The 17,713-nt window shown below is 51.5% G+C and overlaps 1 protein-coding gene across 1 annotated transcript in view; it reads right to left on the bottom strand.

Annotated features, from left to right (window-relative positions):
• Window positions 1-1,010: 1,010 nt before the first annotated feature.
• The window catches only part of LOC144141195 (bestrophin-4-like), a 94,718-nt gene continuing 78,015 nt past the window's right edge, over window positions 1,011-17,713 (bottom strand). The window contains exons 11-14 of the mRNA XM_077672754.1: window positions 16,967-17,042; window positions 4,229-4,448; window positions 1,378-1,508; window positions 1,011-1,180 (exon numbers count right to left, since the gene is read on the bottom strand). Coding sequence (XP_077528880.1) covers window positions 1,046-1,180; window positions 1,378-1,508; window positions 4,229-4,448; window positions 16,967-17,042 — 562 coding nt within the window. The 3' untranslated portion in view covers window positions 1,011-1,045. The remainder of the gene's footprint in view (window positions 1,181-1,377; window positions 1,509-4,228; window positions 4,449-16,966; window positions 17,043-17,713) is intronic.

Here is a 17,713-nt window from a genome sequence, read left to right as displayed (position 1 = left end):
TGTCCAGACAGCTCCTTCGATTTCAACGGATTATTCAAAAACCGCATTAAGGAAGAGGAAAAGTTGCACATGATTGTTGTTTTAGGTGCACGGGCAAGTATTTAAACGCCTCTTTCAATCTCACGCGCAGTTAGAAGTGTGTTGTATATAGCACGGTTCGCAGTCAGGGTTGCAAGCATTCCCTTTGGCGTCTGGTTGGTAGGGCTACAAATTCTGACGTCAAGAGTTCTGGGGCGTCCTCAGCAAGATCGTTTCGGGTTAAGGTGTTTAAAGTGATGTCCTTACATTTGGAATTAAAAAAAAACGTATTTGACAAAAATCTGTTGTCTGTCCCTTTAATGTCTCCACAATTTCTTTGAAGTTCACGATAAGGTTGGTATCGGGGAAGAGCTGTCTTAATGAGCTCGTCTCGTATGACGTCTTCCTCGCTCTGTGAAAGAAGGCAGAGCTCCACTGACTGGCGTCGATGCACAGCACAGTGGAGGGATCGGTGGACGATGACCGGCCGCCGTCGTCGACGTCGCTGGGCGCGCCCTGAAAAGACACAAAATAAAAACAGAGCCAGTTGAACGACGTCACGCAAGAGTCGCTAAATGTGGCGCGAATGCTTGCGCAATGTTGCCATTCTCCGCATAATTTCTCTCCAGCTGGATGGAAATGTGGCGCGAGTGTGTTTTGGCGAGCCGCGCGTCAGCGAGCGTGACCTCATATTCCGTGAAGGGACGTCCCACTTGTCCTTGGCATGGCTCTCTAATAGGCTCAAAAGTTGTCTGTGGCTACAAAAAAACACAACAATAATACTGTAAAGGATTACCTAAAGTTGTTTGATTAACTAAAAAGTGGTGGTTCAAAAGATTTATTTCTCGGGGATTTTTTAGGAGCTTCATGCAAGGCGCACAATAACAGTTACCTTTTAAGTAGATTTTCGTTTCAAGACAGAAATGAAGCCATGTTGCTGGCCAAGCCAAGTGGTAAAAGAACGCTGCTAGCGGCTGTGCCAGCATCGACGACGGCACGCGACTGCAGAGCCACATTTCCGTCTTGTTTATGTTGTTAGTATGACCACTAAAGACCACTTAGAGGGACTCGCCTCGGTGCCGCGCGATGCACGTCGGGACGGCGGCGATTGCGCCCTCGATCCGTCCAGGAACAGGTCGGACAGCCGGAAGATATCCTCCTCCTGGACAAACATGATTGTGTTTATCAAATACAAAAAAGCGATGACACGATGTCTTTACTAAAAATTCAAAAAGGGCTCGTCGCGGCACTGATTCCCTCGATCCCCCGCGTTCTTGCTTTAAAATGTCGAACTCGTGGCGTGCTTGGGCCCGCAGCTGTGTGAACGGGTAGGCAGGAGGCACCACGCGAGCGCCATACCTGGCCTGCCGACAGGGGCGATGCCGGAGCAGTGGACACGCGGCTACTCGCCACGGAATCGGGCCGCTCCGTGGACGAGGGCAGCCTCTTGGCCCGCGTCTCCTTGTCACTGGGAATGGAGGGTGTGTCGCCTGGAACAAGAACAGCGGGGATATTGTCTATAGAGACAACTATACTCAAAGCAATTACGTTTAAAGAGACTCTACAACCGTTCCGGTAAACGCTTTCCCTCTTTCTTTCGCGTCTGGAAGCACTGCGAGGGCTATAGTTATCGCCAATACGGAGCGGCATTGCGGGATTTGGGCGTCGCAGCAGATACGCCTTCCGCTTCGGCTTTGCTGTTGTGGCTTTCTTTTTAAAGTGCCCATCCAATGCGTTCATTTCTGCCACTGAAAGAAAGCTGACCAGTTACCGCTACACCGTTGTAATAACGTAACTCGAGCGGTCGAAGAACGCCGAGACCGGGAAAGAGAGAGAAATGTTTTGAGCCAGTCTCTAAGTTGCCATCAGAAAATACAGTAGTCCTTTTTGGCTGAGGTACATTGTGTCCTCCTGTTCTAAGTACCAGTTGTGTTGGCTGACTACGTTCTGCAAGCACTTGTGATTTCGAAAAAAGTTGGAAAAAGTGTTGCAGGGTCGCTTCAAGGGCTCCGTCTAAAATTAGGGCCACGCGGCGGGCCGGGAACTAATCACCTCCAGCGCCACTGGAAATCCAGGCTGTGGTTAAGGAACAGCGGGATACAGTAGCGACATACGAAGTTTGAAAGTATAGGGTGGTGAGTTCAGCTTCTTTATTACAGGAGGCCGGGAGCCCGCACTGCTTCAGGAACTGGTCACGACTGCTGGCTTTTTCTCTGGCGATGGTTGGGTCAGTTCTGTCTCTCATCGGTCACCGGTGAAGTGGGTTGTTTGGGAAACAGATGACCAAGTTGTAGGTCGCGAGAAGGAGGCCACAGTGCTGGCATAACGGGTCCTGGCTACCTGCGGTGAAGGCGCTTCGGAAACGCACAACGAGGGTCCACCAGGGCGTGCAGAGGTTGCTGGCGCGTGGACAGGGCTGCACACACACCGTGGCCCTGCGGGTGTACCACGGGATGACGTCGTCCGCCGTCCTCTATGCTCTGCCTTTAGTGCAACTCAAGCCGCGCCGGTGGGAGCAGCGCCCGTGGGAGGAGCGTGGATCAGCGCCGGGCTATCCGCCTTTCCTTGTGCCTTCCGAGCACATCTCTGGTGGCTCCGACGTACACGGAGGCAGGCTTCTGGCCTATCCAGATGCGGGCCCTGCAGGTGTGGCCCCACCACATCCACCGCCTGCAGGGCACACCGGACGGCGCGGCACTCCTTCAGCGCTACCGCAGCCGGCCCAACTCTCGGATGGACATGCTGCTCAGTACGTACGAGAGCCACATCGCTTTGCCGCAGCGGCCCCGCCTGAGCCACCACCCCCAGGCACGGGGCAGGCTCTTCGCATCGCCACCACATTGCCGGGGGTCCGTAGCAATAGGTTGAATCCGCCCCAGGCCGTCCACCAGAGGTGGCTGCCCTGCTGCAGGACGACGCTGACGGACTTCTGCAAGAGTACACAGATGGCTCTGTGCAACAGTCGACGGGCAGAGCCGGAGTCGCCTCCACGGGGCTAGAGCTCGGCACCAGCCGGGTTTGCAGCCTGCCCTGCCCTGCCTCATCCACCCACGCAGAGCTGGCTGGACTCCACTTGGCGGCAGATCTTCTTCTCAAGCAGGTCACCCAGGCCCTGGGGGCCATCATCCTGACTCACTCCCGGTCTGCCCTCCTCCGTCTGCGTGCAGCCGACCAGCCAGCCAGCTACAGCGGCTACGTTGAGCGGTCGCTGGCGGCCAAGCTTCATGCGTCGTGGCGCAGGGGTGTCCACTGCGACTCCACTGGCTGCCATCGCACGTGAACATCACGGGCAACGAGGTTGCAGACATCTTGGCCAAAGGTGCTGCTCGCCAGGCAGGGGTCCCAGCCTCCAGGGATGGGATGTCATTTGACGCTGCAAGGACTATCCTGGCACGAGTGGTGGAGGCCATGCATCCAGAAACCCGAATAGTCAGTGGCCAGGCCCCGCGGGCCTTGCCCAGACGCATTATCAGAAACGTTCAGTCGCTCCTGCTCCGCCTGCGGCTCGATTGCTGCAACGTGGGAGCGCGCTTGCACCACCAAGGTCGCCGTGCATCCCCCATCTGCGCCGACTGCCCAGAGCCCGAGACGCTAGAGCACTTACTGTGCTCTTGCCGCCAGCATGACACCGCCAGTGCAGAACTCCAGGCCGCACACCAGCGACTCGGTGCCCCAAGCCACAAGCTAGAAAACTTCCTGTTCCCCACAGGACCGGACGCCATCCGACAGGACGTCTTCCAGCCCCTACTCAACTTCCTGGTTACAACAGGTCTAGCGCTGCGTTTGTAGCCATCGAGTCATGTACGAAACGAACGCGATATAGACTATCCCCCACTCTCCTACCGCTCTTCTCTTCCTATGCTTTGAAACCCCAATCGCCTTCCCTGGACTGGGTTGAATGAGGGTGAACTCCCCGTTGAGTTCAACAATATCCCCAGGCGTTCTCTTCTCTCCTTTGTTAATAAATCACCACCACCACGGGTCATAGAGGGAGGGGGATATGTGGGTGAGGATGGTGTGTAAATTACTGCTCCACTCCGTTAGATTTTCGTTTACTGTACCCAATGATCTCCGCAATCGTGGATACCCGATACTGAGTTTGCCAGCGGGGCGGAATTTGACACGCTCCTGGTTCCCACGTGCGACGCTCGGGTAGATCTAACCAGTGGTAGGGTGGTTTCCCCCTCGATTCCCTCGGTGGCGGTCTCACCGGTGGACTCCCGCGTCGTGGTCGAGTCCCTGCGGCCGGAGGAGCGCAGCAGCCTTCCCAGCCTTCCCGCCCAGCTGGCCTTGGGGCCCGGCAACCGCCAGGGGACGACGCCGCCGACGCTGCCGTTGCAGGCGGAGCTCGTGCGGGACGAGTTCCGGCGGCGCGACAGCTTGGAGATCCACGGCACGCTGGCCTCGTTCTCGCCTCGGTCGTCGGGGCCCTGACCAGCAATGAGCATCGTCCTCAGGGAGCGTCCTCGAAAGCCAGTTCTGAATAGTCCACGGGCAGTCCTCAGAGGACTGTCGTCAGACCAATTGGTCTCATAGGAATACATAGCAAAATCGAGCACCGGATTGCGCCCCGAGCAGTCCCCGTACGCTCCGGTACTACCGTACACTCTTATAGGTGGCCGCTGGTGGGGTTCACCAGAACGACCAATCATCGTGACCAAGTGTGCAAAGTTGGCGATTGACGAGGCCCAGCGTGTGATTAGAGTATAAAAGCTTTCTACTTCTACTAGCCAACGCTTTCGTCATGGTGTGCGCCACAAGAAACTCCCACCCAGGCTAAATAAAAAAAAATCACTGCCACCACCAGGAATAGAACCTCGAGTCGAATAGAGATACAGAACGAGAACCCGTCGTCTTACCCACTAAGCTACGCCTGCACGAGGAGAAGGGGAGACAGACGGTGTACTCAACGAGCACAGCGGCAGGTGTGCCACCTGCGCTCATTCAAAGCCGACGTGTAAAATGCAAGCGGCGTAATGATGATAACGGCGTCTGCGAATGATGCAAATAATGCAACTTGACTGTGGTCATGTGTGTTCGGTTAACACAAGCGATGGAATCTTGACTTTCGCGGTCTACATCTCACGGAATACACCCAGATCTGACATGGAGTGCTTCATGCGAACGCACTTCTCCTCACTGGAGATGGATCACACCAGAGCCGTGATCATTGTGGGGGACTTTAATGTGGATGCCTTAAAAACACAAAACAAGCGTTTTTCGTAATGGGAGAGTTTGCAGTCATGTCATCGACCAGAACAACTCAACCAACCACAATTTATGGACCATGCATTGATTTAACATCAGGAAAGAATGTTTCTACATTGAGACCTGAAAATATCAGTGTGTATCACGCTGACCATAAAGCTGTCGTTAATGTCGTGAAGTAATAAAGGGTTGCTTAAGTGCATTTCTCGTGTCTCTGGTTCTACCCTTTGTAGAGCCACGTGTGGGAATTCAAGTGACGTCGCGTGGGCAATCGTTGTGGGTGTCGTTTACAGCTTTGCTTTTCAACCACATTCACAGGGTGAACTGGAGCGCACTTTCGACGAGGCATTCACGTGCATTGAAGGGTCTCAGCATGCGATGAGAGTATAAAAGATAATCTTTCATACTTTAATCGCATGCTCGGCCTCGTCAATCGCCGAATTTGCATGCACATTTGGTCACGATGATTGTTCTCTTTGGAAGGTTCTGGTGAGGCCCGCCAGCGGCGATTTCTAAAAGTGTATTTGCACGGTCCTAACGCGCACATTTTGTAATGAAAATAAACGGTCAAAATTAGCAGCGCGTTACAGTCAGACTCAAAACTCTAAAAACACAAAACCAAAACGGAAACCTAAACGAAGCGGCTGGATTAATGAATGATGGGGGCTTTGTTTAAACGCGAAGTAATCGTCTTTGCAGGAAATGGAAGGATACCGAGCAGCGTTCGGTGCATAAGGCGTCCGTGTGTTCATGATTGGCGGAAACAAAGGGACCACATTCTGAAGTGAAAAGCTTCACGGAAGGGTTTTAGCTACCCATAGCGGGTGCCGATTTATGTTCAGTTAGGTGTTTTGTGTCTCTGAGGGGTCTGTTACCGACTTTTTTCCGCGTGGGCGGTACAATCGGCGCCAAGATATTTTTGTGGTTTACTGCGCGTTACAATCGGGTGCGCGTTGTAATCGCGCAAATACGGTAATAATCGAGGCGTTCCGCAATTTTCACTTCCACTACAGGACTAAGCCCTCCCCACAGACTTCGGAATGCTACAGAACTGCGCTGTTCTATTCCGCTTTAAATGAGCCTTGAAGACAAAAAATAAGACAAAAAGTACAAGAACCAGCCGCTTGCAACTCAATCAGCTTAATTCTAGCCACGCACGACGTTTTTTAACCGAAACAAACGCAAGAGGTACGGTGACGTAATATGGGCAGCAGTTGTATTCTGTGGCCCAGCACTAAAACGTAGTTACCAGTGGGCTAATAGCACGCTAGCTTGGAAGTGACACGATCGAACGAAACTACACTCTTAGGCAAAAAGGACTAAAATAGGGACTAAAATACAGCTGTTAGTCTTCAGGGGCAACCGCTCATCTTCAAGGGGAGTATCTGCGGCAGAGTATGTGCCGTGTGCACAAATGCGGACTAACTGTTCGTCGCCGCCGCTCGCTAAGGAGTAACGGGAAGACGAAACGCATGCAGTTAGTCTCTTTGCTGCGTCGTTAATCCCCTCATGGCGTCGTCGTTGCCCTTTCGCGCATATGTCTGCGAACAGTTTTAGATTTCCAAAACACACGTCATTGCAGTCAGCAGGTCTTTTAGATGGTGCCACATGAGAAAATATCGATGTTAATTATAAGAAAATCGCCTAGGGTTACGGCGCGAGGACTCAGCAGCCGCGCACCCACCCAACCACCCCCGTCTCCACAAAGGGCTTTCAAGGATCAACTTCAGACCTACAACGAGCTCACCAAGCACTTCTACTTAAATCGACGGGAATTTGCGCTCCCACACAAAGGACTCAACAGGGCGCAGTCAGTCACTCTCCGCATGTTACAAACGGACTCATACGCCAATCCTTGGAGGATGAGCCACATCGACTCGGACTTCGACGGAACTGCTACGTGTTCAAAGTGTGATGGGCATGTGAACTTGGGACATATGTTGTGTGGTTGTGCTACGCAAGCCTCCTATCTGGAGGATAAGGTCAAGTGGGACAGTGTCTCAGGAGCAGTGAACTTAACGATCAACTCTGGGCTGTCCAGAAGGCCCGCGTAGCGGCGGAGAGTCTCGGGCTCCCCGTCCCGACGTGGGAGATGCCCTCTACACCTTGACACCGGTCAGGTGTCCTTCAGGACCCTTTTTGGAAATAAAGTTTCACCACCACCACCACCTAGGGTTAATTGAGCGCCGGGTAATGGCAACGAGCGGCGAAGCGCGATGACCAGACGCTTCTCGGTGAGGTTATATTGATACGCTGTGTTGCATACGATTCGTGCGCGGTAATAGCGTTCAATGAAAGCTTTCAAGCGCTTTAACAGTAACACAAAAATTAGTGACAATAGCAAACGTGGATTCCTAAGTGTAGTGAATATGTAAATGTTTAACAGACGGGAAAAAACGTAGTAGTTGCTGATGACAACTGCAAAATAAAAATGCTCGCTACAGGTAACCGTCTCGAAGTTATCTTTTGCGCTCTGTACATAATTGCCTTGTGCACCAAAGCTATGACAATGCTGCAACTGCTGTAAAACCCGCTTGCATTTACCAGTCGCAATCGTCTAGCGACGCGAACTTGAAGAATTCAGGCTAAAGAAACACCGAATTTGGTTTCGCCGATGCAGGAAAATATGGTCTGTTTCCCTATTCTAACACTCAAACAGACGACACCTTTCACACACGTTACATAGAGCACTTAACATATGTATCGAACGCTCAGAATACACCTAGTTTGCGCTATTTGTGCGGAAACAAATGCGTCGTCCGATCGCCCAGCGCCTACCTCAAATAGGCGACGACGAGTTCATGGTTATTTACGAGAAAAAACTACGGTTGTGAGGCTGTACTTACAATCAAACTGACCAATAGTACCTAAGTTAGCAAAGCGCTAAGCGCAAAGCGCAAATCGCGGTCACGTTCGCTTGCACGGATAGAAATTCGGACTCGAGTTGCTATGGGTCTGCCGCGTTAGCCGCCACCACCCCAGACGGTCAGGAGGGGAAGAGGCCCACCACAAAAGACGCACCACCGAGAATTCCTGAACAGCTCTGGCGGGAACAGAAAACAGCCCCGGCGCAAGACGGCAGGACCGCCTCCCCCACCGGCCGTGCGGACACGACACCGCGCGACAATGGCAGCGGTTGCGACTGAGCAGATAATCGGTAAGCTCTCACCCCACGATGACAGGCCCCCTCAACGCGGTTAAAATAGCTACTATTAACGTAGTTAGCCTAATTTCTTCCAAACGTAAGAACTGGCTGCTCGACCTTTAAAACAACGAGAATATCGATGTTGCCCTTTTGCAAGAAACCAAGTTATCATCAGTCGAAGACAGCCAAAATTTTGTCCGCCTATTCGGCCACAAATTCTGGTGCTTCCACACCTTAACTTCAGCCCGCGCAGGCGGTACAGCCATTTTAATACGGAAAAACCCTTCCCTCAAAATTGTTGACTGCGAGCTCGCAGAAAACGGCCGTTTTTGCCTCGTTGATGTCCTCGTGGGGAGCGAGCTGGTGCGATTCGCGTGTGTCTACGCCCCCAATGAAACAGCAGCTCGCTCGGACCTGTTTAACGCCCTGCGGCCTTACTTGTGTGTGTCTGGGGCAGTTTTCCTTGGGGGTGACTTCAACTGTGTGTTGAGGGCTAACGACAGAACAGGGAGATGTGGTGGCGTCGACGCATCGTCCCGTCTTTTGAGCGCAGTCCTACGGGACTGCGACCTGTCCGACGTAGCCTTGGGGCGCAGCTGGCCAACCAAACGCTACACGCGCTGGCAGGGCTCGTCCCACGCGCGTCTGGACCGGATCTACGTGTCGGGGAAAGGGGTTACACGAGCGTCCGACTACACCGTCACTCCCATCTCGTTCTCTGACCACGGCCTCGTAACGTGCGCCGTGGCTCTTAACACATACACGGCTAAGCAGAACTCAAGTACCCGATGGCTAATGAACTCCACAGTGCTTAAAAACGAGACATTCGTCGAAAAAACTAAAAAAGAAATTCAAGCACTTCGGTCGGGCACCATTAGTGTGGAAAAGTGGGAAACTTTTAAAGCACGTATAAAGAGTTTTGCAGTCACCATAGGGCGCGAGGAGGCCGCACGAAAAAAAGAAAAAAAGGCCCGCCTCACGGAGACTCTTTGCGCGCTCATTGAGGCCGATGAAGAAATACCAGGGGAGTTGAAAGACGATATCCGGTTAATTAAAGAAGAGCTCCGGGGAGAGCTTGAGAAGAGTTTTTGGGGAGCCCTGGTGCGGAGCAGGGAACAAACGGTAGAGTTCGAAGCAAGGCCATCGAAGCTTTTTGCAGCCTTCGAAAGGGAGAACTCGGCACAGAAAAACATCACGGAGGTCAAACATCCCGCAGGCGTGGCAAGAAGCAATGAGGAAGTCGCAAGAGCTTTCGCTGACTATTATGCAGAACTATTCTCTCGACGGTCAGTCCTAGATGCAATCCCAGCTGAAGTGCTAAATCAAATTCCCAAAATACCTGAAGAAACCAAAGAGTTGATCAACACCCCCATACCAGAAGCGGAAATAGAGCGTACCATCAAGAGCCTACCGCGGAACAAATCTCCTGGACCGGATGGTATCATCTCAGAGTTCTATATGACCTTTAGAAAGGAACTGAGCCCCATCCTAGCCATGTAATTCGAAGAAATAAGAAAACAGAAGCGCCTGCCATCCTCCATGCGGACAAGCCACCTGGCCTTTTTCCCCAAAAAAGTACCAACCGATTCTATCCCCGACGTCGCCGATTACCGTCCGATCAGCCTCCTCTCAACAGACTACAAGATACTGGCCCGAGTTCTCGTCGGACGGCTGGAGAGTGCGCTGAGCGCTGTAGTTGGTCCTCACCAGACATGCGGTTTCAAATGGCGGTCCATCAATTCCAACCTACATCGCATGAGGGTAGCCATCGAGGCGGCTGAATCAGGTCTGCTACCTTTGGCCATTGTTCAACTGGACCTGAGGAAAGCTTTTGATCAGGTGGACCACAATTTTCTACTGGATCTCCTCCAACACTGCGGAATCGGTGACACAATGATCGATTGGATAAAAACTTGCTACGAGGACATATCTACCTGCGTAGTAACAAATAGGTCTGTGGGAACGCCCATAGACATCCACAGGTCGGTGCGCCAGGGCTGCCCCATGTCACCCATCCTATTCACCCTCTATCTTGAGCCACTTTGCCGTATGGCCCTTGCATCCGAGGTCATCAATGGCCTGAAGATGGGAGACGAGGAGCTCCGTGTTCTCGCCTATGCGGACGACGTGGCCTTCATTTGCACTCGTGGATCACAAGTGGGCGAGGTAATTAAACTAGCAAACCAGTTTTGCCACTTTTCGGGAGCAGAGCTAAACTTACTTAAGTCGAGGGGAGCCTGGTTGGGTGATTGGGCCTCCAAACCAAGTGGCCTATTTGGAATGGCCTGGGAAGAGGAGATGTCCAATTACTTGGGCGTCAACCTCAACCAAAGCGTCGCAGTCAAAAATCGGTGGAAACCCAAGCTGTCAGCTGCGGAAAGAAAGATGCAACCATGGAGAAATAGAAACATCGCTCTGTTCACGAGGGCTCATGTGTGCAATGCGATTGCATACCCCGCAGTGCTGTACGGGGCCCGCATAACTTCCATCGACGCAGACACCCTGAATAGGCTGCACCGGTCCTGGGCGGTGTTTCTCTGGCGGTCCACATTCGAACCCATGCGCAGCTCAAACCTCTTCTGGAGCCTAGAAAAGGGTGGGTTTGGGCTCGTCAACGCGGGGCTCAAACTCACTATCCAACGATTCTTGTACTTTCTGGTGCTACGCGACCCGTTCCTAGTGGCAGCCACGCAGTGCCTGGGCACCAGACATTTGGCCCCGTGGCTTGCCACGACAGCATCACTCTGCTTTGACACGCGCGGAACGAGGTTCTACAAAGAAATCGCGCTAGCCCTAGCCCTGCTCGAGCAGCATTTCTCTTGGGATTATGTGCTCAAAACAAAACCCAGAAAACTGTACTGGGACCTCGTGGAGAAGGTCCTGCCGCCCCCTCTCTACCGACAACCCCCAATACACAACGATGTCTTGAAGCGATGTCTTGCCCACCGCCTCAAAGGACTTTTTCTTCCGCCTCCACATGGGGGTGCTGCCCGCAAAGGCACGTCTGGAGGATAAGGGTTTCTTTCTCCATGGCGGCGCGGATTGTCTCCTCTGTGGAAAACGCGAAACGGCAGAACCCGTCCTCACAGATTGTAACGCCGCGGCCGTCTTCTGGGACGAGCTGCAGACCGCGTACACCGAGTGATGGGACCTGTCGTGGTCAGGCATCCGGCACCTGAGTGAGCCCACAGAGAAGAAGGCGCTTCGGGACTGCGTGCTTGTCCTGGGGCTCCACTCGCTGTGGAGGGCTAGAGTGGATACAGTGGAGTGCGCCAGGAACCCCAGGCCTACCTGGCGGCACTTCACGGCAAAGGCTGAATGGACAGTGAGCGTGTTGGGGGCATCAGATTCTGACACGGAGCTCCGCGACTCACTGCAAAAAGGATGCCAAGCACTGCAGCGCTTTAAAGAAAAAGAGATGCATCGCTGGCAAGGGCTGTGATGTTGCCTCACTAGTACCAGAGTCCTTCAATGCTAGTACTTTGTAGAGACGCTTCTACCCTCTGAACAGGCGTTGTACATCCTTGCCCAGAGTTTACACTCATATGGGAACATGTTACCTTCACGCGATTCTCAGTTCATGTACTCTGATATTACAGTGTCTCAGGATGTCATATTTTCCTGCTTGTTTGTCCGTTGTTGCCACCGCAGTCCCACGACGTTGCTTACTCTGCGGTTCAAGTGAAGGCACGCCTAAAGGTGGTTGGAGTCCCTGTGGCGACAGTATGTACGCGTACCAACATTGGTCACCAAATCGAGCTTGCCAGTGCATTATGTATATATGTATATCCTTGTAAATAAAAAATTGTGTATGGAAAAAAAAAAACTTCCACTCGGCGGCGTGGTCCAGCGGTAGCGCGTCGAGTTCGTTGCGTCTATTTCCGGGCGTCGGTTGTTCGATCACTGGTGGTGCTAACGTTTTTTCTTTTTTCTGCGACTCAGCAGTTCGTCTTTGGGGAGCATCGGAACGGACCATCCGGGTTGAGGACTAACCGTTCGTCCCCTCGCAGTTAGTCCCCAAAGGGACTAATGATTGTGGCAGAGGCTGTTAGTCCCCCAAAGGACGAACTGTTAATCCTTTTTTGCATAGTGGCCTCACTACTACCGTCCAGTCATGTTTCGTGGCAGTGTATTCGGTCAGCGGCCAGTGGCCAATCGCACAAGCAAGATTCTGTGACGTCATAGAGACACCGCCGAAAAGTGGCTGGGTTTCGTTTTCTTTGTTTCGTTTGTTTGTGCTTCGTTTGTTTGTGCTTCGTTTGTTCACTTTAATAGCTCCATCATTCGCCAGGCTCTGCAAGATTTGTTTTCGTATTTGGGGAACATTTGTCACATTTAACAATTCTGTATTCTATGAAGCAATCCAAAAAATAGTCCGACAAGCACGCCAAGCCACGCAAGCATTTTTTTTTTTGCTTCCTGCCCACCTCTTTCTAGAGCTTTATTTTCCACATCCCTTATCCTCAGCAGAAAAGCGTGTAGGCGATTGGAAACGCCGGCAAAACTCTATGCCTGTTTAGAGCCTTCTCTCTCTCTCTCTCTCTCTCTCTCTCTCTCTCTCTCTCTCTCTCTCTCTCTCTCTCTCTCTCTCTCTCTCTCTCTCTCTCTCTCTCTCTCTCTCTCTCTCGGCAAATGAGTTTGTTTAATAAAGCAAACTTGTACTTTGCCTTGATGGCCCCATAAATATACGCGAGGAACGGATAGAACATAGTCTTAAGCAGCCGCCTACACGGAACTAACCTAGCAATTGTTAATGGCCCTGCAGCTATAAAAGCGATAGTAGTACGTATGACTGCACAGTACAAGCGTGCATCTCGTCGCAGTGGTTGCTACTACTCTACACCATACTGCTGCATGCAGCCGAAAAATTAATTGCGTCAGCTGGTGCAGTATTCATGACGTAACTGACCAAAAACGACAAGACGAAACGGAAGCAATCAGGGGCGGTATTCTCGTGTTTTTTTTTTTTTGTTGTTTTGTTTTGTGTCCGTTTCAATATTGTCCGTTTTGAGCAAGCCCTCATTGGATAAAAGCGAACAGCCGGATATGACGCCATGCAGGCACGGCGGAGCTATGAGCCGCGGCTTTCGGAGCAGGCGATTTGGAGCAGACGATTTTTCGTCGCCTTGTTGGTTCGCTGGCGGATCAATAAACACATAAAAGATTGTTTAAAATAGGTTTATTCGTTTAAAATGAGCAGTTGCGCAAAATTGAATCCAAAGCCCGCCTACAACTGGAAGTACGTCACAATAAAACGGACCCAAAACGAACGATTTCAGAGACGACAAACACGGGAATACCGCCCCAGGAAAAGCACGTTCCCATTCGCTTCCTTTTCGTCGTGTATCCTTTGCGCTGTGACGTCGTGAAAACTGCATCTTGGCTTGTCGCGAGCAAAACTTTACTTAAGCTTTCTACGCCAAATAGATCTTTAACCGCGGTTAGAAAACGATCTTTCCTTGCTTAGTGGACAGTGACACTTTGTGGCCGTTCCCCCAGGGATCACTTCAGATTATCAGACTCACTTTATTGCAAACGAGGGAAACCATGGATCAAAGAAGGCGGGTATTATTTGCCCGATCAAGCAGAACATCTATAGCCCTTGAACAACGTTCGTGAGAACCTTGTTTTGAGTTTATACTGCCGAATTGTGTGGCATTCCTTTTTTGAAGGCGAATTCATCACAACAGGCGAATAGCTTCGAGAACACCTCCGCAACAACAGCATAGGTGCCATTGGACGAGATGCGTACATAGGCCCGCCAGAGACAGGAGGCCGTCATGGATAATTTTGCTTACGTTGGCACTCATTTTAATAAATACGTTAGGACCGGCCGAGTACTAAACGATATTAAACAATAAATTGCAAATGAAATGATAAAGTGCGAAATGATAAATGTGATTTAGCACTCTCCCGCATAAGGCTTCACTGAACTGCACTGGGCTGGACGAACGGCTGGAAGAACACGTAACCCCGAGACCACGGCATTGAAATGTCCACACTACCTAGACTACTTGTCGGCAACGGCCAACCAAACCGGTAAACGAAGCACCGGGATACCACAGGTTCAGCTTCCACACAATGCATTCTAGCGACCAATCCATGAAGCCAAGAATGAAATTTCGACGAAGGACGACGTCGAGCATAGAAATGGACTGAAAAGTACGGCCGCCCCGCTGTGGCACCACGCAACACACGCATGGCCGCCTGCATCGCGCAGGGCTTTTGCGCTGATCATGCATTTTTGAGTCCAATGGTATGCACTCTGCCGTCATTCGCCAAGTTCGCTTCATGCTAAACCCCCATTAAGCTCAGCAGAAAATTCTGTAACCTTTGCAATTGAGATGTGAGAGAGAGAGAGAGAGAGAGAGAGAGAGAGAGAGAGAGAGAGAGAGAGAGAAAGTAAAGGAAAGGAAGGAATGTTAACCAGGCTACGGCCTAGTATGCTATCCTGCACGGGGGAAAAGGGAACAATGAGGAAAAAGAGGAAAATATAAAAAGAAGGGGAAAGGTACGGACAGAGCGTGGAGTGGTGTGCCCAGCGGTCGGACACTATAGACAAAAAAGGTCAGACAGTTCGTGGAGAGTAGTCTTGCGCTACAGCCTTTTGTGCAATTGCGTCTTTTTGAGGAAACACAGGAGCGCATTTGTCGCCTTGTCCGCAGACGACGGAGAAGGCCAGTGGCCCAGGATTGTCTCCTCAGAGAACGGGCGCCGAGAGTCTAACTTTCGTAGAGTCGCAGAGAGCTGGCTGCGTTCGGATGAAAACCGTAGGCAATCGCAGAGGACATGTCGTATGGTCTCTGGTGTGTCACAGACTTCGCACGCCTCACTGGCTGCCATTCCAATCAAATAGGAGTAAGCATTTGTGAATGCGACTCCAAGCCAGAGGCGACAAAGAATGGTTGCATCAGATCGTGGGAGGACTAATGGGAGGGGGCGCTGAAGATGGGGGTCCAGGGCATGGATACGAGCGCTCGTAAACTCTTGGGTGCTCCATTTCGATAGCGTCGTCTCCCGAGCAAGTTTTCACTGAGTCCTAGCGGCGTCCGTCCTGGATAACAGAATAGATATGGTCTCCGTTTTTGGTGTGAAGACAGGGGAAACCGCGGAACTGGCTGTTTTCACTATAGCTTTAGCTTAGCTTCTCTTAGGTATGCCCCTTTCTTAATTAAGGGAAAGATTTCCAAAAAGCGAAGCTTCCTTCACGCCAACAGAGCAAAGTCAAAGTCCGCAATCCACCCTCCTAATGTCCAAAATCTGAACTTCCAAAGTCCGAGGCCAAAGCCCACTTCAACTACGCCAAATTCCAAAGCCCACGCCCGCGCTACGCTGTGCGCAATCGGACAGACGCCGGTTTCGAAACGCGAGGCACCCAGTTTCGATCCCGACCATTTTGTTCTTCTCGAGGCGCGCTCTCCCAACCCCTGCCGGTGGGCTCCTTTCCTCCTCGCACTTCTTGTCCTCGCATTTTCCCCTCTCCACTTCGGCAGGCGGAGTTTCACGGACAGAAGAAAGCACAAGCAGCTCCACTGTTAAAGGGACCCTGCAACACTTCCGATAAGCGCTTTCACTCTTGCAGTCGCGTCTGGAACCACTGCGAAAACTACAGCTATAGATCGCCAGCGCGGAGCGGCACTGCGGTATTTGTGTTTTCAATTGCGATAGTATGCGCTTTGGCATAAAGTCCTAAAGGTACAAGTCGCCACCCGTTTCCCGGAAGAAGTCCACAAGACAGCAGTGGTGGGGCCCCCACAGCCAATTCGCTCGTCGCACCAGATACGCCTTCCATTTCTGCTTTGTTTTTGTGGCTTTTTTTCTTAAGTTTCTATCGAAAATCGTTCATTGCTGCAACTGAAGGAAAACCGGCCACCAGCCGCTACGTGGCCTTAGTGACGTAATTCGAGCCGTCGAAGAACGTCAATACCTGGAAAGGGAGAAAGATCTTTTGGGCGAGTTTCCAAGTTATCTGCTGGGCATAGGAGCAGTAATTTTTGGCTGAGGTACTTTGCGACCCCCTAATCTAAGTACTGGGTGGATTGGGTGACTACGCTCTGCAAGCATTCACGATTTCATAAAAAGTTGAAAAACGTGTTGCAGAGTCCCTTTAAAAGCAGACCAAGGACAGGTAAGACAGAGAAGGACAGGCGCTGTCACAAGTCCGTCACGTTCTTCGTCTGGTTTTTGCTGCGCTTAACGGTGCTTTAACTTGGAGTACCAACTATGCTCCTACCCAACCATCGTTGAGTTTCCTTTGTTGGCGGCATGGATTGGTCTCGCGAGCTCATTGTAGGGAAGAAAAACCACGGGAGTGCCTTAGAGTGCAACTCTACGATCTGTTTGACGTGTGTGAATGCTTCGTTTTTCGACGCTAAGACCAAACAGCATTTTAAAGCACCACTTACGTTCACGCGGGATGGCGCTTTCTGGGATCGACAAAATGCCCCTTGCACTCCCGAGGGCACCTAGACGGCGCAGCATGTCGAGCACGTGCCTTGTCTGGCCACACAGAACGACGCCTTTCGCCCCACAGAAAGATGCCCGGCTCAAACCCCCGGACTGCCATCCATGCACAAGTGAAGCTTATTCACCCACCTGTGCCTTTTCAATGCGCCGAGGGGTAGTGGCCAGCTTGCTAGTGGACACCACACTGGCTTGCCCTGGTGGGATGCTGTTGCAGGAAAGAGGATAAAGCAAACAGACCCCACCTTTGAGAGCAGCCTTCGTTAACACAGAAGCACAGTGCACTGATTGATTGATTGATTGATTGATTGATTGATTGATTGATTGATTGATTGATTGATTGATTTTTGGTTTATTAATTTTCGATTGATTGATTGATTGATTGATTGATTGATTGATTGATTGATTGATTGATTGATTGATTGATTGATTGATTGATTGATTGATTGATTGATTGATTGATTGATTGATTGATTGATTGATTGATTGATTGATTGATTGATTGATTGATTGTGGGGTCTAACGCGCCGGCGCAACGCAGGCGATGAGGCGCGCAGTAGCGGAGGGCTCCGGGGTAATTTTGACCACCTGGGGATGTTCGCTTACTGCGCTGAATGCGCTTAGCTTCAACAGACATTGTTGGGGCTACAGCACACTGACCTTGACACGTATAATCTCGCCCTCCAGGACAATCCTGTGGTTCAGCTTCACCGCAGTGTAGTCAATACAGGCAATAACGACGTCGAGCATCACGCAATGAGAGCATGACGTTCCCCAATGGCCAGTGACGCGGCGCAGATGATATTTTTGGGTTGAATGGCAAGCACGCGCTGCTGTGACTTGGCGAATTTTCCTTACTGGCAGCGTGGTCACGCCATT

This window comes from Haemaphysalis longicornis, unplaced genomic scaffold (genome assembly GCF_048455015.1).
Source record: "Haemaphysalis longicornis isolate Haplotype H1 unplaced genomic scaffold, Haemaphysalis longicornis Haplotype H1 scaffold_6, whole genome shotgun sequence".
NCBI lineage: Eukaryota > Metazoa > Arthropoda > Arachnida > Ixodida > Ixodidae > Haemaphysalis > Haemaphysalis longicornis.
The sequence above is the reverse complement of the archived record's forward strand: the minus strand, read 5'-3'. Positions and strand labels throughout refer to the sequence as shown.